This window comes from Argentina anserina, chromosome 5 (genome assembly GCF_933775445.1).
Source record: "Argentina anserina chromosome 5, drPotAnse1.1, whole genome shotgun sequence".
NCBI classification, from domain to species: domain Eukaryota; kingdom Viridiplantae; phylum Streptophyta; class Magnoliopsida; order Rosales; family Rosaceae; genus Argentina; species Argentina anserina.
In genome coordinates, this window is record NC_065876.1 from 12,481,206 (window position 1) to 12,506,308 (window position 25,103).

The 25,103-nt window shown below is 38.1% G+C and overlaps 3 protein-coding genes across 5 annotated transcripts; 1 reads left to right on the forward strand and 2 right to left on the reverse strand.

Annotated features, from left to right (window-relative positions):
- Nucleotides 1–2,574: 2,574 nt before the first annotated feature.
- On the reverse strand, nucleotides 2,575–9,294 carry LOC126794549 (MND1-interacting protein 1-like). Of its 2 annotated transcripts, XR_007672155.1 has the most exons (5): nucleotides 9,152–9,294; nucleotides 7,384–9,045; nucleotides 3,987–4,550; nucleotides 3,036–3,304; nucleotides 2,575–2,905 (listed from the first exon to the last, which is right to left on the reverse strand). XR_007672155.1 is itself a non-coding variant. In XM_050521296.1 (3 exons), exons 2-3 carry the CDS (start codon nucleotides 8,998–9,000, stop codon nucleotides 4,032–4,034), a joined length of 2,136 nt encoding a protein of 711 aa, XP_050377253.1. In that variant the 5' UTR covers nucleotides 9,001–9,045; nucleotides 9,152–9,294; the 3' UTR covers nucleotides 3,827–4,031. The 2 variants fall into 2 exon arrangements, 1 of the variants encoding a protein (XP_050377253.1); XM_050521296.1 differs by lacking the exons at nucleotides 2,575–2,905; nucleotides 3,036–3,304 and having other exon boundaries at nucleotides 3,827–4,550.
- Nucleotides 9,295–10,175: 881 nt separating this feature from the next.
- LOC126794506 (plant intracellular Ras-group-related LRR protein 5-like) lies at nucleotides 10,176–12,618 on the reverse strand. The gene is made up of 3 exons (XM_050521240.1): nucleotides 12,003–12,618; nucleotides 10,595–11,505; nucleotides 10,176–10,501 (listed from the first exon to the last, which is right to left on the reverse strand). The coding sequence occupies exons 1-3, from the start codon at nucleotides 12,535–12,537 to the stop codon at nucleotides 10,379–10,381; spliced, it is 1,569 nt and encodes a 522-aa protein (XP_050377197.1). The 5' UTR covers nucleotides 12,538–12,618; the 3' UTR covers nucleotides 10,176–10,378.
- A 5,289-nt stretch (nucleotides 12,619–17,907) lies between these two features.
- LOC126793915 (eyes absent homolog) lies at nucleotides 17,908–23,792 on the forward strand. Of its 2 annotated transcripts, none has more exons than XM_050520546.1 (6): nucleotides 17,908–18,027; nucleotides 18,332–18,604; nucleotides 18,705–18,872; nucleotides 19,572–19,665; nucleotides 21,434–21,616; nucleotides 22,867–23,792. In XM_050520546.1, the coding sequence occupies exons 2-6, from the start codon at nucleotides 18,371–18,373 to the stop codon at nucleotides 23,124–23,126; spliced, it is 939 nt and encodes a 312-aa protein (XP_050376503.1). In that variant the 5' UTR covers nucleotides 17,908–18,027; nucleotides 18,332–18,370; the 3' UTR covers nucleotides 23,127–23,792. The 2 variants fall into 2 exon arrangements, with proteins under 2 accessions (XP_050376503.1, XP_050376504.1); XM_050520547.1 differs by having other exon boundaries at nucleotides 19,581–19,665.
- The last annotated feature ends 1,311 nt before the right edge of the window (nucleotides 23,793–25,103 follow it).

Here is a 25,103-nt window from a genome sequence, read left to right on the forward strand (position 1 = left end):
AGCATTAGTCAATGATTATGATCCTTTCAAACTCCAAACAGCTCCATCTCCCCCGGCATATATCCATCATCCGAAATCATCACCTTATCAGTTTAGGGCTAGAGAATTTTGTTTCTTTGCTGAACCATCCCTAATACAGTTAAAATCACCAATCGCTATGGCTAAACTTTTCTATGGCCCAATCAACCATTATCCTCCTGGTAAACCATTATCTTTCTATCACAATTATCTCACTACTTCTTAGTCAATTTCAATTAAAGCCATCTATGAAAATCAAGATCCAACAAAGAAAATTTTGTACCATTCCCTTTATATTAAAAAGGTTATCCCATTATTTGATTGGGGTTTCGATGCTTTTTCCAAACACCCAACCTTCGAATGTACCTATCATGATTATATTAATGCCTGGAATAAAATTTTCCTCCATCAAAAACAAGATTTCAGTCACTCTTGGTTTATCAATTTTGACAGTAAATTCATCCGCCAGTTCCCTTTATGGTTTGGAGAATGGTGGGAGTACCATGGTGCCTCTAATGATATTCTTCCTCCTGCCCTACAATCAGCAGTAAAAAAATTTGAAGTTTCAGTTCCCCATACTACTTATGAAGAAAATTTTGACCTAACACTCATGTTCATGTCAAAATACAAAATCCCTTGGATCTTAAAATGGAATTACGACTTTCACAATGAAATTTGTATTTCCAGAAACTATCTAGTCAAATGGTGGGACAAGTTCAACACCGACAGAATTCTTACCCAGTTTGAAAAAGAATTTGCAAACAATCCTCCTGGTCAAGTTACAATTAAAACAGCTCCGGTCAATCTCCAGTCAACACATGGACAGGTCACGATTAAATCATCCCATGCAAAAGTCATTTTGGCCCACCAGCCGTTTGCAATAAGCCCAGGCTAGGCCAGCACGGCCCAAACAACATCCTCTTCCAGTCAGAAAAATAAGTCAAAAAAGTCTACATCTTCAAAGTCAACCTCCACCACAGCATCAGAGCTACAAAAAATAGCTGAAAAACTTATGCAACAAGCAGTCACTTTATCACAACAGGCTACTAATCTTTCAAAAACTGAAGATAATGAAGATAATTGCTCCTCATCATCAGAAGCCCATAGTGAAGCAGCCCCGAGTCAACCAACCAGATGGGCTGATTACCAAGATAGTCAAGACCCATACGAACTATAGACAATCCAGCATGTAGCAAACCCAGTCAAGATTCAAGCCCAAGTCAAAGATCTAAGCAAAAGTCAAAATAAGCTTTTCCACCGAAGCTACAGTCACTCACATGTCAGACAGTCCACTATTCATCAACAGTCAAAGTCAACAGTAAAAGCAGATTCGTTCTCCTATATAAGGAGGTCCTCTCCTTCATTAGAATCACCCCGGAATTTTCCAATTCCTCTCTTCTCTCCCTCTCTAGACAATCCGAGAGCTTCTTCATTGTAATAGTTCTTTCTTTGTAATTCATGCATAAGTTCTTAGTCAAGGTATATCGGATTCAAGTATGAGCTGTCCATGGGCGGCGTTCCCCCATTGCACAATCAGTTCCTCTGCTCCAGTACCTTTAAGTTTAATTTGGTTTTAATTTTGTAATATCACTGTCATCTAGTAATAATCAATAAGAGTTATAATACATGCTTCCGTGGTCTCTGGTATCAGAGCCGTAAGAGTTGTAAGTAATTAATCTCTGCTTTTTAAACTTCTTAGTCCCCAGGTGGAGGCTATATATATATATATAGTCCTTATCCAGAGTGAAGTTCCAATTTTGACATACTTTTCGGTCAATTTTTTTCAGCATAAGCGATTCAATATTTAGGTATGTTATTCAAGATCATCTCTACAAAGTTTCATCTAATTTGACAATGGTTTGAGTTTTCAAAATTGAGATTTACACGAACGGTTCACGTTGAACAATTTTAATTCATTCATTGATTTGATCTAATTTCAATACCTTAACGATGTCCGAATTAGATGAAATTTTGTAGAGATGATCTTGAATATCATACCTAAATATTGAATCGCTTATGGTGAAAAAATTTGACTGAAAAGTGTGCCAAAATTGGAACTTCACTATGTAATTTCAGAGTGAAGCTTCACTCTGGATAGAGACTATATATATATATATATGCATGATCCTTCCAACTTACCGAAATAAATGAATAAAATCTCCAACTGCCGAATGATATGTATATATATATATATATATATATATATATATATATATGGGATTTTTGGTGTCCGATATTTTTGTGGAGCTGTATCTTGATGATGATCCTTTCATTAATTCTGAATGCATGCTCTTTAATACGTACTCACTCTCAATAATTAATATGCACAGCCATATTAGTCCCCCACGCATGTGCATCTGTATATTGATACTAATTGCATGTTCATAATAATTAACATGCATGCTTACAACGATTTTCAATATAAACATAGAAAACAACAATAGCAGCATCAAAGTAAAGCCAATCTTGTATCAACTGGTTGGGATTTTTCACATTTTGTCCGGAAAACCACAATTAGTTGAGTTTAATATGGAAGGTGGGTACGTAACAGAAAGTGTTGTAGCTTGTCGAGCATTATACGTACTCAAGTTCTCAGTTTCTTGATGTCATTTGGTTTTCAGAGAAGCAGGGAGGAGATTCAGGGAGTGGTTATATCATTATGTGGCAAAGGGTGGTTCTCGCTTTTGTGCCGGTGATCTTCATTTTCTTCATGGCTGCATGTTGTTTTTATATTCATAAACGAAAAACCCAGGATGGTTAGCTAGCCAGACTCCAGAGCTATTCCTTCATGCGACTAATAGATTCCTTTCAACATGTATTTTCCTTAATAGAAAACACTAATTTCATTGACAATGTGATAGCCCTTGCAGATGATCCTGGTTGGTGCCTGTCAAAATAAGTGGTCTACATATCGTCACGCATAACACCACGCTTACGTATGTTTTGGCTGCTCAAGAAACCCAAAAAAATATATATATATATATATCAATCCGGGCTAATATTTAAACTGTGCTTACCGTAACAACATGTTGATTTCATCCGTGCAAAGATCACCAACTTTCAGTTTGGACCTTGAAGATTCTATAAATTTGATAGTGCCACCAACAATGTGGCATGTTCCTTTTCGAAGTTTTCTTCTTCCTAGCCAAATCGGACATGGTAAGCAACTAAGCACAGAAGTTACCCCACCATAGATGTTATTGTGGACCTTCTACTTGCCTGTGGGATCCTTGGGAGTGTGGAATTACAACAAAAGAATGAGAAGGGATGTCGAAAGTTCGTACCTCTGGTAAAAGTTGCCAAAATCAGCTATTTAATCAAGAGAAGAAAAGTCTCATTTCAACACCATGACGAAGTTCATAACTAATTTTTTATCAATGAAGGCAATTCCCAATGACTTTTTTTCCTTAAATGACACTGCAAATTCGGTAGAATGGAATGGGACAAGTATAGGTGAATCTATATTACCGGCCAGACTTGATCGTATTGCACCAAACACAAAACAATACACTACCTACTTCAACATTCCAGTCCACAACTGAGGATCCTCTTCTTTCAGGGAGTCCATTACTAGAAATTAGAACGCACTTCCATCCCACCACAAATCAGGTTATGACTCTTCGGCAACTAACTAGAATATAATCTCAAATAGTGCCCTACCCCTACAATGTAATTCAGCACACTTACAGCTATCATAAGCATCATTCATTTTTATTTCCAGTCTACATACATATGCACATCCGTAACTGCTGGTGTTTATAATGGAAGCAAGAAAGTGTACGGAGAACCATTTGTGTAACAAAGACGATGGCAACACCAAGAACAAAAGTTTCTTTCATTCCAAATTGAAAAGGCACAAGCTGAAAACATGCTTTCGTTTTATTTAACTACATATCTATTTTGTTGATATGCTCAGCAAGTTTTGTAAAGGAACAAGGAAATAAGGAACTGTAAATTATTTGGTATACCTGAAAAAGTCATACTCAGTGAGGACAAACCCCTGTTCGTGCAAACTAAGAACTTGCACCAAAAACTCGAATTCTATGTTCAATTGGAGCTTGGCAACACGGGCATGTAGCTCTACCTTTCTTGCCATAATCATCATTGCAATTAGAACAGAGAACTTGATGAGCACAAGGGAGGAAAACAACAGACACTTCATCTTTCATGCATATCATGCATTCTCTATCACAGCTGATTTCTTTCTCTGCAGAATTCTCCAGGTTATCTAATTCACGAAGCATCTTGGCAATTGTTTCTCCTTGAGGTTTTACACCACCAGAAACTCCTCTTGGCAGAGGATTTGATGGAAGAGGCAATTCTTTTGACTTTCCAGATGACTTTAGACGTGAGAGTTCTTGCTCAAGTCTTTGGAGATCATCCTTGTGACGTTGGAAATCTATTTCTATCTTTAGGCGCAGTGCCTCGAGCTTTCGTTTATTACCAGCCTCAGCTGTTTCTTTAGCAATTCTTTCCTCATCTACTAGTGCCAAAGCTGCATCCTTAGCCTTCACCTCCTGCTTCCACTTCACCTGTAAGAAAAGGATTGACAGCAAAATGGAGTATTGGTACTTTTATGGAAAATATGAGGATCAATTAGTACTACAGTGCTAAAAACGTGTTTCGATGTCATAAAGGAAAAATAATTATAACTTACTCAACTACTGAGAATGGAAGCTTGTCAACGGAGAATATAGGGAATGAAAGACAATTTGAGTAAGTATCTCCGGTAAGAGTGTACGATGAACCAAAATGCACACCCCATTTCAGAGGTTTCATCACTTTATACTCTTTTATACTAGATTGAACACTTGGCTTTAATTCATATATGTGGACAATAGAAAATGAAACTAGGTCTGCAGGGCAGCAGAGCCAAGGTGCTGCCTCAAGGAGTGGCTTATGTCATAAAAAGCAACCATAACAAATAGGGTTTAGAAACATCTTGGAAACATAAATCGGTGAATTGAGCACTCCTATAATAACGCCCCTTCAGCAAAATCTTAAACTAAGCTTTTGGGTCCATTATGTAATGGCCATGATAGAGCAAAAATAGGAAAAAAATTAAAAATGATAATGAAATAAATAAAAACACCAGCGAGTCTGAAATAACAAACTATGTTGGTTTGTTGGGATGAATTTTGCAGGAATGTCCTTCCATTGAAAATGGAACACAAAATCAGTAATTTGATAGGAGCCATAATCAGCATAATTAGATCACATAAGATGATTGAGAGGTTATCTGATCATTCAAAATTAATACAAACTCAGTATAGAGAAAGGCAATGGCAGCACAAGGCTGACTAGAGTTCAAAGTAACATTACTTGAACGCAAATTTCTGGTAAGTAAAAGATGACCGAGTAGAGCACAGAACCTGCTAATATTTTGTTGTTGATTTGTTATAAAAAAAAATAGAGGGGAAAAATATGTGATGAGTGAGGACAAATTCGAGAAAAATGACCAAGAACACACAAGAAAGAAATAGAACGCATAAAATTGAAATTCAGACAGAACTACACATAGTAGCTTTATCTTTCTACTTTCTATTTATAAATCATTGGATATCATCTTCATTTTTTATTTATGAGACACAAGACATCTTCGCCTGCTTTCTTTCAGACAGAATATCTTCTTCTGTTTGCCTCGTATATTTCTTATATTCTTACCATCTATCTACCCATTTTACCTAACCAAAAGCAAAAAAGAAATGTTAGCTTTAACCAATTGGCACTAGCTGATGGAAACTATAATTTGTGCTGGAACCTTACTCAACCTCCCCACCCCACTGAAACGGAAAAAAAAAACAAATTATAAATATAAAAAGCATGCAGAGCAAGTTCTTATAAAAACTTTTGAAGAAAAACTATGGTATCGATAAAGACCATGGAATTTGTAACATCTGAAAGCATGGTCACCAGCATAGCTGGCTCAGCCATATGACATTGTCTTTGGTTTTGATGCAAACTGAAGCTGACTAAGACTTCAGAACATTAAACAAACAAACAAACAACTTCCAATTGGCTCTACACCTACAGACAGGCAACAACAAGAGTGTCGGTGAACTGATTATAAAGTTCTGCCAAATAAAATTAACAAAAAAATTATGACCCCAGTACCAAATCTGACATTTGAAAGAGTCATAGCCAGCCTCTTCCAAGAATGGAGTACAAGGTTTGCTAAAATAATCTTCTGAGGGAACAATAATCAATCCAGCAACCAAGTATTCAAAAATATTACAAAGGAAACAGGTAATGAGTCATAAGCAAGCCAGCTTCTATCCAGAATACAGTACACGGTTAAGTATAGATGAAACAATACACAACACGGCAGCCAAGTTTTGAGAAGAATAACTATGAACCCAGTATGTAATGGTTGTAGTAATTTATACATCCAGTATTTTAACCTTCACTGCACTATACTTCAGTGCTTCACCAATCAACCTATATATCAATTCAAAGCACAAGTAATTTCCTAGATGGAGACATAAAATCTGTGAAAGAGGAGTTGGAAAATCCAGACTGACTTGAAAATTCTGAGGTAACACATTTATGAAAAAGCAAAGAACCAAACAGATAATCATCCTATTATCCTTGACTTTTTCACTAATCGAGACCAAACTTTCTAATCTAATGTTTCAGAAGATAAGAAGTCCTAGCACGGGAAATGGTCATTCCTAAGAAAGGATCTCTCTTAATGAGTAGCAAAGGGAAAATGCATACCTAACGCGCATTGCAAATCATCCAACCTGTAAGAAGTAGGCTTCCTTGTTCAATGATTAACCTTACAAAGATAACTAAATCTGAAATTGTTTGCTTACTTAATTAACCACAAAAAATTAGGCAGTCACTACTCTAAATCAATGATAATCATGTGTTCATGATAACTAAGTGGTCAAATTATTTCCTGTTTGATGTGTTTCTAGAGGGATGATTACCAGATGGAGATCCTAAACTTAATGGGTTTGAATCATGGAACCATATTGTGGTGTATCCCAAACAATGTGATCCCTTTTGCTTCTCATCAAAAGGAGTTTTTCATAAGAAGGAACCTCTATGCTCTAGCTTATACATTCTAAACTTAAGAACTTAAGTGCTTGATCGTTATCCTATCAGATGTTTATTTCCATTCATTCTCTTTGCTTTTTTATCAACTGTGAGTCTTTTAACTTTAAAGTTATTTTTAAAGTAGTTCCTTCACTATTTTGGAATATTTAAAACATATATTTGGTCCTAGTCAAAGAGTTCTTCATATGAATCACATAACATTATCCTACGTAAAAGAAACACATGAACGCCTGAGAATCATGAACATAAACCTATTTAACAGTATACAAGTATAGTGCAAAATGAATGCAAATAAAAACAAACCTCCGCTTCTTTCTGATCCTGCTTGATACGAGCCAACTGTTTTTGCAATTCTGAAATCTTTTGTTTCTCCTCTCCAATCTCTTCCTGGAATTTACCTTTTTGTTTCTCCCAAGCCAAAAGCCTCTTCAGGCCCTTTTTCTCCCTCTTTGCAACCTCTAAACAGGTGGTGACCGACTCTGATGCACTCAATTTAGAAGCCTCCATCTCTGCTCTGATTTCTGCATTCTCATTCTCAAGTCTTCTAACAGCTGCATTTGCACGGTCCACTTGACCACTAGCCTTCCGTAGAGCATTTTCCATCTCAGAGAGCCTCTTCATGGTTGTGTCCTCAAGAGTTTGTTTCCCTTTCTTCAACTTTTGAGTCTCCTCTCTTTCCATCCTCAGCATTTTAAGCTCTGTCAAATCATTACTGAGCTTTTTCGCAGCTTGCATAGCCTTCTGGTGGGCCCACTCCTTCCTGTCCTTCACTTGCTTCTCAAGCTCTTTCACCTGATGAAGTAAAGTCACAATCACCTCATTCTTTTGATCTTCCCCAACAAGTTCCATATTCTCATCAAGATTCAAATCACGAAATTTACTCAACACCGAGTTAACCACCTCCTGGTTCTTTGACTTCTGTGACTCTTCAGATTGCTGGACCACAACTTCAGCCCCCAATCCAACCACCGCATCCCCACTCGTCAAATTACCAACTGAACCCTGCGGCTGCGAATGCAACTGCTTCGAATTCGCTCTAAACCCAGCCGCAAACATTGCCACATTCCTCTTCAACAACGACTTCATCGAAGGAGAAAGATTAAACCTCTTGGGACACTCAATATCCCTCTGCAAATTCAACTCACCACCATACGAAACAAACCCCTGAACAGGAAACTCCGAACTCCCCCCATTCCCGAACCCCCACCCGCCGTGAAACCTACACAGCGCGGGCGCCATAACCATCCTGTTGGCGCTCTCACCATTCCCCGCCGCAGCAGCAGCACCACCACCACCACTCTCATTCCCACCAAGCACCGGAATCTCCATCGTACTCGCCCTGCCGACATGAAGATCGCTCATCAGCAAACACCACATTGCATCCCCTTTACTCAACCTCGGCCTCACCTGCTGCAACATGCACACCATCCCAGCCAGGGAATACTCCTCCAGCTGCCTCAAATCGGCGAAAACCGGCTCCGACTCCTCGGCATTCCCATCCCTACTCCCTGCATTATTATTACTACTACTACTACTACTATTCAAATAAGCCAAAGAGTTATGCATAATGTTAGTCAGCACATCCATTCCACCATAACAATGCCCATTCCTCAGAATGGCCTTCAATGCCAGGTCATCATCATAACCCAAAGCAACCAGCTTCGAAATCGCCTCGTTGTATACGAAGTCGAGGTTCTTGAGGAGCAGCTCCTCTAATTGGTCCTCGGTGCAGTAGCCCCACCCGGTTTCGTCGGGATTGGGCCGGGTCAGGGCCGGACTAGGGCTTTGAGTAGAGCAGGGCTTGAGAGCCGATTCCGCGATGGAAGCCCTCTCGACGTAGCCGCAATGTTCTGCATCGCTTTTCACCGATCGGATCCTCCGATTCGTCCGCACGTGCTTCTCTCTCACCGTGCAGCCCATTCCTCTGCGTATCGATGTGTCTAGACACGGCCGGAGCTAGCTTAGCTGTGTGTGTGTGGGCCGAGGGAGGACACAGGAGGGAGTCAGAGATGGAGATAGGGGATGGAGGGTAGTTTGGGAAATGAAAATAAGAATCGGAGGAGAGACTTACAGTGGATTCGGCGACGATCGTCGGCGAGTGGAGTTGCTGAAAGGGAGGAGAACAAGAGGAGGAGAAGGGGGCATGCAAAGGCTCATGTGCTTCTGCGCTTTGTTTTCTTTTTCGTTAGGTGCGGAGTGTTAGAGGACCCACAACACACCTTCTTCTTCGTAGGGTTGGCGGGTTTTGGGCCGGGTCAAAGCCCCGGCTCTGAATCTTGGGACGTGTTGATGAAAAGTAAACACTATCATAATTAAAATGACACATACTGTATATCGTTTGAAGAATTCAATCTTAGGGTTTCAGAAAATTTTCTATAAGCACCTCTTCCTTCCAAGTCTCGTTTCTCTCAATCTTGGTGTTAGAAACCTGTGTACGTTAATGCAATAAACAGTACAGTAGTTCCTTATGCCGGCACTAACTATGAGAGTAAACGCTGTCAAAGTTTTTTTTTTTTTTGAATGGAAGCTGTCAAAGTTAGTGACATACAGAATTCTTATGAAAAAAATAAAATTATGTACATGTTTTAAAATCAAATGTTGAGAATGTCAAGCAAGTTATTAAGACCAAAATTGAAAAGATTTGCATATCAATATGACCTGGGCAAGTGGGCAGGGCTTTGGAGCCTGCCTAATCCAACTGAGGAATCAAAGCCGCCTTCCCTTGCAATCTGCTCCAAAAGGATCAATCATATTCTGGTTTTTGAAGATTATTTATTATTTATCCAATTGTCTCACTTGAAATTTTTTAATTGGATTCAACATTAAAGTCTAGATCTTCAAATCAGCTTACTGCTCATTGCTGACACAGATTTGCTCTCACAGTTTTAGAAAAATTAGAGTAAGATAATGACCATTTTAAGAGAGCTGATTATTGGAAGTCAACTATAAGCTAGTGGTACAATATGCCATTCCTCTTAAATTTTTTCTATTTGAAAAATAAGATTCTGATGCTACCCTTTTGGAATTCTACAATATGATGATGGTCTCAACCAACTTAAGACAAGAGCATAGTCAATTTCCAATTTTTATATATTAACAAAATCATCACAAACGAACATGAGTTTACATATCTCTCAACTCACTTGGATCACAGAAAAGAACAGTTTCCAAGTTGCAAAGTATTTGAACAAAAGAAAGTTTCTGAGTGAATATGGACAATAGACCATTTTCGTGGCATGATTTGTTGGAACTAAAAGAAATGTAAGAAAAAGTTTTCAGATAGATACACATATAAATGCTAGTTCTTGGTAGAGCAGAGTTTTGAGCAAAGCCAGAACCAAAAACCCTTCTTCTTCTTCTTCGATGGCTGAAATGCAGCATCCCTCTTGGCAACATATTCTCCCATGTACTTTACAACTTCCTGTGAAGAAAGCAGATGAATCAGTACTAGAAACTATAGAATGCAACATACACAAATGAAGGGTCAAATTAAGTGGAATCAGAGTTGGCTAACCTGAGGACCCAACTGTATAACATGTCTTGGGGGAACTTCCAAAGGTGTTTGATCAGCACGAAAAACTTTCAGTTTGGACAAGAACCTGAAAGAGAGTGGTAAGTGCCTAATCTGATCATCACTGATATCCAACTCTTCGAGCATCTCAAGATTTCCAATTGACCGCGGCAAAGCTTTCAAGTCAGCAAAGTTGTTTGCCACATTCAGCTTCTGGAGGCTTACTGCAAAACACAAGTTCTCAGGGATGGATTCGAGTTCGTTAAAGCTTACATCAAGCTCCTTCAAACTACTAAGATTCCCCATTGTTGTTGGCAACCCTTTGATTCTGTTGTAATGAACTGTAAGTATCTCCAAGCTTTCGAGCTTTCCTATTGCCTCAGGGAGAGCTCTTAGCTGATTGAAATTCAAATGCAGCTCAGCGAGTGATGTGCAGGACCCGATTGTGAAAGGCAGTTCCTCAAGATCATTTGTTTCAACATTTAATGTCTTCAAGCTGATCAGCTTCCCAATTATCTCAGGCAAATGGGTGAAGCTATTTGAACTCAGATCAAGATTCATGAGGTTGATCAAGTTTGCGAATGAAGCCGGAAGTGATTTCAATCTGTTTGCATGGAGATCAAGATCAGTGAGATTACTCAACTCACCAAATGAGTCTGGAAGGTTTATAATTTGGTTTGAGTGGATGTCAAGCTTGGTTAAGGCTTTAAGGCCACCAATGGTGGGCGGAATAGCCATGATTCGGTTTTCTGACAAGTCCAATTCAGTGATATCTGATAATTTTCCAAGTGATACTGGAAGCCACTCCACTTGATCTATTAGTTTTCCTCTAAGATCAAGAACTACCTCTCCACTTTTTGCAGTGCTTTCTATTATAGATGCCACCTTCATCAGACTTAATTTCTCAGACTCTCCTATAAATTATTAGGAAATTATTCAGCTAGTAATCCATATATATTTTCCTGATACAGTGTTGAATAGTCTAAAATAATGAATGCACATATATAGATCGAGAAAGAACTTCCTTTTTTTTTTTTTAAACCCACTATGAGAGACACAAGTACCACCTGCTTATGATTTGTGTCAAGAATTAGGCAAGCTGAAGACATTGAACAGTTCTTAGAAAATACAGTATGCAGAGAGCAACAAAAGACAAATACAGAACTCCTTGGATGCTTACAAACCAGGTGTTCATATATCCCAATAACACTCTCCTGATCAAAAGTCAATCAACTCAAGGCCCAAGAATATTTATTCATGCAAATCCCAAATCCATTAAAATTCTAAAACAAACTTCCTTGATCAACACACTAATAAGGGTAAAGTATTTTCTTCAAAATAAATTTTCTATGGATTATAAGGAAAAATAAATAAAACACTCATAAGTTAACTATGATAATTTGATGCTAACCTGCAGAGATAGTGGAAATAGTGGAAGAACTCTTCACCAAACCCTTGAAACCACCTCTCTTCAACTCTCCATCTTCCTTCTTCTTCACCACAAAACCCTCATCACTAATTACAGGCTCTCTCACAATTTCCCCAACTGGGTACCGGAAAGCAACATGACTCTCCTCCTGGGTGTCACCAGAAACCAACTTCGAAGTCTTCTGAATAAGGTTATCAAAAGTCTGAAACATCTTGTCAAACTCAACCACCTGAGAAGCCTCTTTCCTCTGTCCATGGCTCTGAAACAGGACCATGGTCCTCCTCACCTGCTGAAAAACAGAGAAGAGTTCTTCTGGGACATCTTTAGGCACCACATGCTTTGATATCTCCTCAAGCTTCAGTTCTTGTTCAGTTTCAACTGTCATGAGCACAGACATGGCTGCTTCAACCTCTTCAATGGAGGGCCTTGGTGGAAGTGACCTGTAGATTTTCATGATCTCTTCAACTGTTTCTATGAAGGCTGGGGATGGTGGGGTTTCCTTGGGTTTTACACCCATGGCTGCTATGGAGGTTTTCCCACAGTGACTTGCAAGAAAGGTTTGATGGGCAAGTAATTGAAACTTTGTGAGTAACCGGGGGGCTGGTGATCCTTTGTTTTGTTTAGTTGTTGTTGTGGAAAACAAAGCAAAACCCCAATTTGCTCATTTTCTTTTATTTTCGATGAGGAATTTGCTCGTTTTCTTCTTCTACTGTATTATTATTCCAATCGTTTTTTATTTTTGACATTTAATTTTGTTTCTTCTTGTTTCATATTTCGTTACAATGCGTTCTTTCCAAGGGATGTGCTCTGGTCTATAAGAGCATATGTAACAATGTTAGTTATATTTTAATTAAATCTTAGTCAAAATAATTTAAAAGTCATTTTAACTAGCCACTTTAGAAATACATTTATATTAAATTTTTAGTTTTATTTGAATTTAAAGTATTCATTACATAAATAAAATGTATTTTAAATATAAATATAAAAATATATATATATATATAATTATGTATATATAATATTTTAAATTCAAATATTTTAATATCAAGTGTGATAATTGATAACTACTTTAAATATAATAAAGTCTGATGCAGTCTCTATTTTTCATTAAAAGCTAATATGCTCTCTAAAATAGCTAAAAACTATAATAGAGAGTATGATAAAAATGCTCTAATGGTTTCACTAATGTTCGTATTTTACGATTCTAGCTACATATTTTCTATATTTTTACGTATTAGTGATTTTTTTTAGAAAAGGAAATATATATCACCAAAAAAATATTATAATAAAGGAAAACTCGGTGATGAGACTAAGTTGCCCACCCTCCGTTTGACCAACAAAGCTAGTCACATGATTATCGCAACAAGCAATAGACATGAGCCATGAATGCCCAGTTTCGAACCAATAAAAAAATGATTGCAGAAGTAATCGATAACATACTCGTCGCCAAGCTCAATAAGAAAACTGCTCCAATAGTATCACATATCAAAACCTCAGACATATTTACAGAGACAACCTCCCTATTATATTGACACCCAGAAAGAACCGACTTTAAATAATCCATAGAGATGACATGCATCATAAACATATATACTAACGATCCAACCCTACCTACTAATAGCCTAAACCCTCGCTCAAAGTAGAGGGACGACAAAAAAAAACAGAAACATGCCTAGGACAAAGATCCAGGCCCACCAAACAACCCTAATTAACCCAACCTAGGCTCAAAAGAGCCCAGGCCCACCATGGACCTCCAAAAGCTAACGGACCCAAAACCCTGCCTCATGAACCGCCGTCGCCGCCTTCTACGTTCAAGGACCACCACCCTAAGTAAACTCCGGCCACCTCCATTGAGCCACCACCCAAATCCGCAACCAACAGTGCTCGCCGCGCCACAAATCAAGCCAATAGGAGTCACCAAGATCCAACCTGGGTTGCTTCTCCAATCCAGACAACCGTCAGCACCTCCGCTCCCCTTCTGGTATTGCAACAACACCATTTCTACCCACCGACAAGACCAACCCGACGACTCAAAGCGACAAAAGCGTTGCCATTGGACCGAGTCCCCTACAACGCCAAAAAACCAAGCAAGCAATCCGATTGACAAATGTTTTTAGAGCAGCCACTCTCCATCGATCCGCCACCCTCAACCACCTTGCTTGGCCACCACTTGACCCATGCCCAATTCTCGTCTAGTGGAAACGTCAAAAAACGCGTTGCCGGATGGAAACGAAGCTTTTCAATAAAACCCTAGAGATCCGGTTTTCACATAGCACTTAGGGACCAATTTCTCTCTCATTAGTGATTCAGTGATTGTCACCGTCTTTAGCACAAAACGCTTCTAATCCAGTATGCGGACGAAATGGGGTTACCATTCAAACTAACAAACCAAAATGTAGTAAACTTGGGAACATATAGTCTATAGTTTTCCAGTAACTTGGTATGTATCCTATCAAAATCTCATTCTTTGAATATATTGATACTTGACAGCCTTTCCATTTCAAGTATCATCCGTGTACGATTATCTAGATATCTGTATCGCTAGGTGATGAAGGAAGAGCTATCATGTGTACACAAATTTTGCTATAGCCTATAGGTGAAACAACTGTTTGAAGTAGGGTTCTCACCATTTTTCTCCAAAATAAACTTGCTACTAAGCAAATCACCCGCACAAGCCTTTTTTTTTGTTTAATCCGGGTTAGCACCCCTTAATTAGGAGTTATAGACCCCTCCATTCTCTGTGATCGTTATTATTGGTGACATTACTGAGGGATACATATTGCCTACCCCGGCTACCAGTACCATAGACGTACAACCATCCTCAACGAGAACAAATAAGCTCATAGGAGTCATGACAATGTGAGCAAACTAAAAGAACGAGCTAAAATTAACTACGAACAAACTAAGTCAACCAACCAAATTCATACATACATTATATCATATTGATCTATTATATCTAATTTGTCAAACTAAAACAACCAACCAATCACACTCAAAATCCAAATATGACGTTCGTAATATTTCAACTATCCACAATAGTTGACACCAAGATATTGCCCACTAATAATTAAGGTTAACTTACTTTTCAAAACATCAAAACGGTGTTTGAGGTATATAATCTAGGGCTGGATTGGTTGGTATACCGGTCTTAATTTTCCAATACCATATACTAACCAATATATATTTGGTATGAAAAATCCACAATTTATACCAACCAATAACGTTGGTATACCAATTAAGTGGTACGGTTGGTACGGTTGGTAATGGGCTTGTACCAACATATTTAAGGCCTAAAAATTCTAAGGCCCAATCCAAATAAGTAATAATAAATAAGTGAAATAACAATAGAATTCCAAAGTCTTATATAACTTCAACCAAATACCAAATACAAAGTCATAAATAGAAAGCCAAAGTCCAAATAGTCAAACTGTTAAAGTACTTATGAATTCTCAAAACAATTGAAAAAATAAATGATAGGTTTAAATGCAATATATGTTGACATGTTGTAAGTAGTGATGGTGTTACTGATAGGTCTAAGCATTTGTACTTCGGAATTCGATTGAATCGATTCATTGATAATTAAATAAAGAAATTGAAGACGAGAAAAATAGTGTACTTGAGAAAAAAAACTCAGATATATTAGATTAAGGTTAGTAGATTTATACGGTTTGGATTTATTTTTTAATAAATCTACGGTTGAAATTTAAAGATATATATATATATATATTAATTAAATATTGTAATATAATATAAGTTGGTAGGTACGATATACCATGGTATATGGAAAATCTATACCACCTATCTACCGTATTATTAATGTTGGTACGGTATACTGTACCATATATCATGTACCAAGTATTTGGTATACCAACATATTTGGTACGGTTGGTATACGAATTGGTTGGAATGGTTTTCTATACCATTGCCACCCCTAATATAATCTAACCTAATTTAAGTACCTACCGTCAGGTGCCTTGTCATTTTATGTGGTTTCCGTTAAATTTGAGAGGGCATTTTTGTCAAAGCGAAAGCTCATGTCTTCTTCTTCGCTGAAACCAATCTCTATTGTAAAAAGTTGAGCTGCCCCCAAATCAGCTAGATTCGCTCACCCTTGCATCCGTTGCGCTGCAAAATTGTAGCCTCTGCCAAGTGACACTCCAAAAAACGGGACGTGACATATTTGGATTTTAAGTGTAAGGCTGACTTAGCATAAGGGAGTTGCTAAGGCCGCAAGAGTAGCATAGCAAATGAGTAAGCTCGTGACAAGTGGTATTAGAGCCGCCTCGACATCAGTGTCGTTATGTCGCCAAGCGCTCACACGTGTCGCCGTGTCCCTAAGATACGGGGCTCTGGGGGGGGGGAGTCGAGTAGGTAGGGTCGCCTCCAGGGGGAGGACCGGACAAGGATCCATGGCAAAGTGTAGGACGAGAGATCCGGCGCGAAGCATAGTCGGGAGATCTTTGGGAACTCCTTTTCGTCGCTCAAGCAACGCGGGCCGCAAGTGGGGATGCTGTGTATGAAGACGTACACCAAGTTTGGTGAGGAATGATGTCACGTCCTATTTTCGGAAGTGTGAATCGTGGGCATCGCTAGTTAAATGAACATCAGACATATGTGAGATTGCTCTAAGATCAGAAAGTGTGGGAGATATGTGGCTGCTCCTTCCAAGGGGTTCAGGCAGGCCGACCCGGTTAAGTTTGGGGATCTTGTCGCTAGTCGGGGACTTAACGTCGAAGAAATGAGTTGGCCGCCCTACACACAGGTTGAGGTCTGGAGCCGATTCCCTGATGAGCCCAAGGCATGGCAAATCCAGTGCATTGCCCCGTTGGATAAGGCTGACTCCATGAGGATAGGAGCGCCGCATGGACCAAGTGTGACAGCCGAATGGCTAGGTCCGTGACACAAGCCTCTCTTACCTCTCGACGGTCACAACTTACACGTGATCGAGTTTTATTCGGGCCACCGGTCACACCATCAATGTTCACCTCTCTCCTCGCTGGCCAACAAATTGACTAGCCATCATCACCACAACACGTCCACCAAAACATCTACACGCTAAAAGCCCATCAGACTTAGGACTGGGGTATCTGGGCAGCAATGAAAAGCTTGTTGTGGTGGTTGTGGAGACTACAGTGGTCAGTTTCTATCTCCTACTGGATTTGCCTTAAAGTTGTTGTCGATAGTGGGGATTATTTGGGCCAAGCTGCAATGCAAGTTCATAATTGGGATTGTAGTTTTGGTTTTTTTAGGACTGCAATTTCAGAAATTCAGATTCAATTATGGTGATGACTTGGGGGGGACTGTATGGATCATGATGTTTCCATTTCAAGGTGTGTTTAGTTGCATCTGTGCATAATGTTATTGAGTATTGATTATTGACACTAACAGTGCGGGTTCACCGATCAGTATTGGCATTTAAGAAGAAAACATCTTTATGCATATTATTAATTGAGAATGTGGAAACTAAATCAAAAGTATAAATAAATAATAATAGACTATCTCAAATTCTTCATGGGAAAAGGGGCACCATATCGTAATTGGTGTTGTGTGTAATTATGTTGATGTTCGACACTGGGTCGGAAGGGAGGGGAGTTGTAGTTTTGCAGGTACAGGGGTAAGAACGAGTTCACAAAATTACTGTGATATCCTTTAAAATTCACATAATGGCATGAGGTACGGTGTTACTAACAATGGGTATCAAAAGTGTGTTGAGTTTTCAATCTCGGGTACTATTGTGTTAGATTAGAAAGTTTATACGTCTTAATTCCAAGTGGCTCATAATTCATGTATTGTTTTTAAATTTTTCATAAGATAATATAAAAAAATAATCACCATAAAAAAAACCTTTTAAGAGGTTCAAGTGTCCTGCCTGGGCATCACTCCTATGGTTAAACCTCGTCGTCAAAGGTAGAATCTGTTGCTCTCCTAAAAGTTGCGTCTTCACTGTGGAACTCTATTTCGTCATCAATCATCTCTTCTGTAATTCTGCCCCCAACTGAACCTCAAGGTAAGAATCCAAAGGCTTAATCTTTAACGCATTTCACCATCAACTTTGAAGCTGTTTGATACCGTATGCTGATTCTGAATATACTTCAAATTACTGGGTTGCTATATACGTTCCCCATTTATGTTTCTCAATGCCCACTATCATGTCTTTTTGTGCCCATTTATGTTTTTTGCTTAATGAATCAAACCATGTTCTATTGATGTTTGAAAAGCAAGTATCTTTAGAAAAATAATATCAGAAGTCCGATTGGTTCTAGCAAAGAAACAATCTTTTGATAATTTGAAACTATTGTTGAACTCTCCAGATTAGCTGCTTTGAGTTGACACCGAAATCGGGGAAGTTAATGGGTGAGAATGCAAGTATGAGGGGAGGGGTTGCTGAAAGCAGCAGGGATGAGAGACTAGATGTTTATGTATGGGATATGGATGAGACTCTGATACTTCTCAAGTCTTTGTTGACTGGAACGTACGCAGAGGGTTTTACTGGTGTGAAGAATGTGCAAGAGGGTGTAGAAATCGGGAAGAAATGGGAGAAGCACATTCTATCTCTGTGTGATGATCATTTCTTTTATGAACAAGTAAGTTCCTTCACTTATGCGTGGACTTGGTTGTATAGATGTATATCTTTTAAGTGCTTGATATAATTGGGATTTTACAATTTTGGTATGGCTGCGGCAGATTGAGAACCACAATAAGCCGTATCTTGATGCCTTGAGCCGATATGATGATGGGCAGGATCTTTCTGCATATGATTTCAGCAAAGATGAATTTGGGGCTTCCTATGATGATGACAACAAAAGAAAACTGGCATATAGGCACAGATTCGTAGCTCAGAGATATAAACAGGTATCTAAATGTGTCCTATTTCACTATTTACCAAATAAATTTTGCTGCAATTTGTGTCCTGGTAGTAGTTGGTGTGTGTGTGTGCACTGTGCTTTCCATGAGAGAGTTGCAACATGCAATTCATGTTTGTAATATGCTATGAAATACAATTGGTGTTATTTATTTGAATAAAAGAGGAAGGAACTCCAATAAATGTTATAATGCAACCAAAAGGAGTATATGATATAGGGTCTTAAGCTTCCGCTTTCTCTTTGCATTAATCTTAGTGGACTTTTTCTTATCATCTGTGCGAAGTTTATAAGCCTATTTGTGATTAGTATGGCTGTAATAAGTGATACATGTGTCACTCTTTCAGATGAAGAAATAACATAAAGAGCATATTCCATTTCTTTTTTCTATATTCTAAGTGGTCAGGAAAGTTAATGTTCAATAGAAATTATCCACATTCCACTCATGTTGTCCTTTTGTGATCACTAAAATGCTGGGATTATGATTATTATTTAAAAAGGAAAATGCTGGTTAGATGTGGGTAAACTTAACTTGAACTTACATTTTGACATCTCTGTGTGTGTGTGTGTGTCATAAATTGTATAGATAACTAATATGCTGTTGTTTTTTTCCTTCCAATTGGTTTCTCCAATGCTTTTGGATTTCTTATGTTACAGCTATCTGGGCGAACCCTCAATTTTTATTTTTCAGGGTCTGCAGAGTTTTCTTAATGAAGAGACGAAAAAAGACTTGGATGAATTGTATGATATGACTGATAATTATACTGATAGATGGCTCAGCTCAGGTATATTTTTCCATATAAAACAATGCAGCTTCTAGTATTTCTATGCTTTGCTACTTTTGGATTTACTGCTGATCCAGCCTGTAATATTCAGTTTAGTGGTTTGAGATCTAACCTCCTTTCCAGTATGCCACCACAAATATGATCAAATGCTGTTACCAATGAAGATGAAGCAATCTACTTTTATAGTATATATTGTAAAATCATTGATAGTTGATACCCTCCTTTTTTTTTGAGCAATTTGACGTTAGTGTTTGGCGGTTGGGTCTTACTTTGCCACTTTTATTTTACCAAGCATATACCTGCACACACCCCTGCAAAAAGAAAAAAGAAAAACAGAAGATTTTGGAAATGCCTTTACAAATTAAAATAGTAGACGCAACAGCAAACAAGTCTAGTTTATGGTCATACTAACAGTGCATAAAATTTCAGATGTCATATAAGGCACGCTTTGGGATTGTTCCACTTAAAGCCCCATTGCAATGGACCAACATGAAATCTGAATGTCCACTGTTGTGTACTTTTTCTGCTTTATGTGACGTAATGTTTTCTTAGTAGAAATTTTGTGGTGTGGGTACTTCAAAACATTTTCATGAGTAAGCATGAGGATATAATAAATTAGAATATAGGAAAGATTGTTTTCAATAGTTAGACATCCAAAAACACATGAAATACTTGTGAAACAGTGGTAAAATTGAAATTTAATGATCAGCTAGTTCTTACATAACTGAGCATTCAAACAAATAAATTGGGTTTTCCATGAGTTCCTTTAGTGGGATAACAGACACCCAAGGAAAGTAATTGTGCTAGTTAACTGGTTCAATTTGTCTATTATGCACCTGATTTCCCATTTATATGTCTATATAATGACAATCATCTCAAAGCACAATGCTTCAAGATACTTAGACGGCCTGGGCAAGACAAGGGGATGTCATGTTACTTTTAGTGAAGCTAGACTTGAGAGACGGCATTTTTAGATATATTAGGATACATAATTTCATGGTAGCAATTTACCAGAATAGGCCAGAAGAAGAAAATAGTCTACGATGGGATGAGGGCACAGAAGACATAGCTAGTTGCTGCTGTGTACTGTCTTAAATAGCATGGCTCTATCCATGGCTATTGTCTTCCGACTCTTCCCATAGCTAGTAAACATCATTTTCTAGACAACAATGAAGAAGCCTCTTTGCATACAAGTAAAATTATAGTACTATGTATCCCTTTGCAAGATTTTGTATACAACTCTCAACCCCTTGTGATTAGTTTCAAGGCTGTACTGTAGGTTTATGGTGTCCATGGAAAGAAATAGGAGAATTTTGAAGTCAATGAAGGGCTATGAGTTGACCATTTATGGTGGGTGGGGGTTTTCTTTTGGGGGGGTGGGTGGGGATTTTGGGTTGCTCTTGAAGTTTGTTATATGAGGCTTTTAAAGTTTATAGCTGCTCTTGGGATTTTGTTTTAGGAGGCTCTTAAAGATTGTAGCTTTCTTATTTTGAGGGATCGAAGAGCAGCAGCAGTTTACAATACCATTTGTTTTTTCTTTTGGAAGTTCTGCGAGGTGTCTTTGGATTATCTCGCTTTCCTTTTAATTTTTGCTGCATTTCTGCTTTGCGGACTGTGTATAACCTGTGTTCATATATTCTTGTAATGATTTATATTTCTCCAAAAATAATTGTGGGAATTTTTTAGTGTACATTTGTCTCTGCTTTAGTTTTTCATGCTTACACATTCTTCATAGTTTCTGACTACTGAACTTCTTATGCCAATATAGCACGTGGCTTCTTAGAAGAGTGTTCTGTTGGTAATGGAGGTACATCCATTGTGGCTGCTGATGGGATAAAAGGCTCTTCTGCTACAAAGAGTATTCATCTTCTAGTGACTTCGGGATCATTGATCCCCAGTCTTGTCAAATGCATGCTCTTTCGACTCGACCATATGATAGCTCAGGAAAATGGTTAGTCATTCTTGCCACTTTCTTGTGCACTTATTGTTGTCATTGCGCCTGGTTAAATTATGTCTATTCTTTGCTCTCTTCCTTTCTAAAACAAAAGCATGATTCTCAAAGTACAATGGTTCTCTTTTAAAAACAAATACTTGCTTCGTACATCATTTGCTACTTTATTACAACAATTTGAATCTGGAATGGCTAAAGAATAACTGGTTTATCATATTACACGTACACTCGTTCATTTTATTTTTATCATATGAAGCTGTGCATACCACTGGGGGGGTGCCAGCTGAACATAGCCTTCTGAAACAGCATTGTCAAAAGATCATGTCTTATCATAAAATATAAATAGATAAGGCAGCATAGAAAGAAATGAGTAACGCGCTCGGGTCTGACTTCCCACATCATATCATAAAATGAGGCAAAAGAAAAGCATGACGTCTTTACCTTCCAAGCATTAGGCTTCCAATTTCATTTTTTTTTTGGGGGAGGGGTTAACCCTTAGAGAGAAAGATTGTTCGTTTATTGACTAGGATTTAGGAAAAAATCTGTATTTAGGCTTCATCAATTATTTTCAGTTATGCCTGCAGTCACCGTATCTGCAACAGAGAATCACAGCGGCAAATTGTAGACGAGATCACTTGAGCTGCGATACTAAGAACAAATTCAGTTGGGGACTTCTACCATTCAAATTCTTATATACCCAAAAACTGACTAAACAGAAAATAGAGGTGTTAAACCACCCTGGAAGTATGCAAGTAATGTTTAGAGATTATCCATAAACCCATGGAAATGACTGAACAGCCGTCTTTCTCTACTTAAACTGATGATCTTTCTCCCTATCAACCTAATTTTGCAGCAAGCAGAAAATAGAGGTAGTGCCTTGGGTATACTTATTCATTGCCCATCATACCTACGTTTCATGTATCTTTTTAACTTGCATGGAAGAAATGTTCTCCAAGAGCGTCACAGTTTTCCCTATTTGTTCTGGACTCCATGACTATCTGTCTTACATCATTAGACCATAGTATAATAATTGTCAAGATATAGTTCTTGTAAGTGTTAAGGGTTATGCCTTAGTAATGCAGGGAAAGTTTGATTGAAAAATTATCTGAAGTAATGCATCTACATGTAGTGGACCAGTCCTGGGACATAGTGTAACTCTAGCTTTTCATGGATGGCAATAGTTGCCTATGTGCATTATTTGTAGTTGTGAATTTGTAAGATTGGTACTTACACATCTATAACTTCTGCAGTCTATAGTTCCTGGGAAGTGGGGAAACTTCAATGTTTTCAGTGGATCAAGGCGCGTTTCAAAGCCCCAGCGGTCCGCTTCTGCGTGATTGGGGATGGATGGGAGGAGGGTGAAGCTGCACAATTGATGCAATGGCCATTTATTAAAATTGATATGCGACCAGGCAGCTCTCACAGGTTTCCAGGGCTGACAATGAGGACGGTGGGATTTTACTTTTCTGTTGTATATGGGAATTCTGATGCTGAAGATGAAGAAGTGTAACTGATAAAAAGAAGAGGTGTTGTATCTGGTAAGATACTTGTACATAAAAAAGACCAAACATAGTTCAATTGTGTCAAGAAATAATGTGCATTAGTCAACTCACTTGGATGAAGATAACTATGTCAGATGCCATATTGATGGTACTGTTGAAACAGAAAGGTGACACATCCCTCCTAGAGAGAAGCCTATTGGCCATCATCTTGATTGATTTAGGATTTGTTTGATGGGCTCATGATATATTATAGTGACTTCAAATATGAAGTGTGAAACTTTTGAGGAGCATGAATAGCCCGCCTCTAAAGGTTAGATTATCTGTTAAAAGTTAAAACTCGCTTAGGCCACATCAATTTGAGCGTCAGCATGACTTGAAAGAGTGTGTCATCATTTTTGAAGTGTCACTATCCTGTAATATGAATTTCCATGTGAAGGTGCTTAGGTGCTGTCATTATTTCTGATGTCATCAGTGTCTGCACATAAAACTTGCACACCCCCTTTATCTCCTCTTCCTTTTTGTTTCTTTCTTTACAGATTTGTGGTCAGTTTGTTTAGTTCAAATTTCGGTTTGGACCGTAATCTATGGAAGCCCATGGATTAAGAGTGTCAGCATCTGATGTGATACTGCTGGAAGTTTGGAAAAAATTGATAATATTCTGTTATGATTTGCTTCTGTTGATATATAGCTCTCTTGGTTCTGTTTTTGTTTTTGTTCTTTGTCAAACAAATGCTGGAGCAAATTTAAGAGGATACTTATCAGTTAGAAAATGCTAGGACAAAATCCTAGCTAATCTGCTGTGGTTTATAACCAGACAGTTTACATATTGACGTTTATAATCCCATATCAAAGATTAAGTCCAATTTTCCGGCCTCAAATTAAAAACCTTATCTGATCTTTCCAGGATTTTCTTTGAAATGTTGGCTGTTGATAATGTAGCACAAGTTGAGTTTATCTCAGCTTCGAATTATCACATGTTTAGTCTGGGGAAGGAGCCAAATGAACCCTACGTTAGCTTAATCAAGTTAGCTGATTTGACATAGGACTTGAGAAGTGGTGTGCGTTAAGCCACATCTTCATATGTATGATGGGTGATTTACATGGTCTGGTTATTGAAATTTCAGAATAGAATAATCATTGTGAAGTCTATCCAAAACAGTGTACCCCAAAAAAGACCAGCAAAGTTGACAAAAGAGCAATTTCCTTGGATTGGATTGCCAGAATCACCAGATTTCATTCACATTCATCCGAATAAAGTAGAAGGATATAGAGGAAAAAGAAAATGAGTAGCTCTGTGAGTTTTGTTTGGGGGTAGAAGAAGGTTTGGTCTTTTGGGATCTGGTTGATGCTAGCCATTGTCATCTTGGCCCCTAAGAAATTAGATGGTGGGTTCTCATTGGAGGCTTGAGACTGTGCTAAGAACATTTTTTCCTCATTTAAAATTCTAAGTTCTGCATGCTTTGATCTGTGATAACCTTTCGCAGTTCATTACTGTGCAAATAATTCTTTTGCAGGCCTAGTTCGTTTGTAATTTTGGAAGTCTTTTTGGCAGACCTAGTTCGTTTATACTTTATATGATCATTCCTACATCTGCAATCTATCTCTAAAATTATGAAAATCAGAAGTTATATTTTTTTTTGGTTAAAAAATCAGAAGTTCATAGCTTTTGATATAAATGAGATCTATGATTTTTATCAGCACAAAAAAAGATAATATCAAAGTTAATGAAGATCAGGGGCACACAATTTTCATCTGAGCGCGAACTGAGTTTTACTCAAATCAGTCAAATCACTCGAATGACTTTTGATTTGCAGACTCATAGTATGCTCAATTTTTTTAACCATATTTTTCATTCAATCTTATATCTGCAAAGTCTAGGGTAAGTTGAAAGATTAACAGTACGATTCGGTTTAGTGACATTAGTTTTCTTTTCGTAAGTGGGAAGTTGTGAGTTATGCAGGCACCTATCTAATCACGATTGTGGA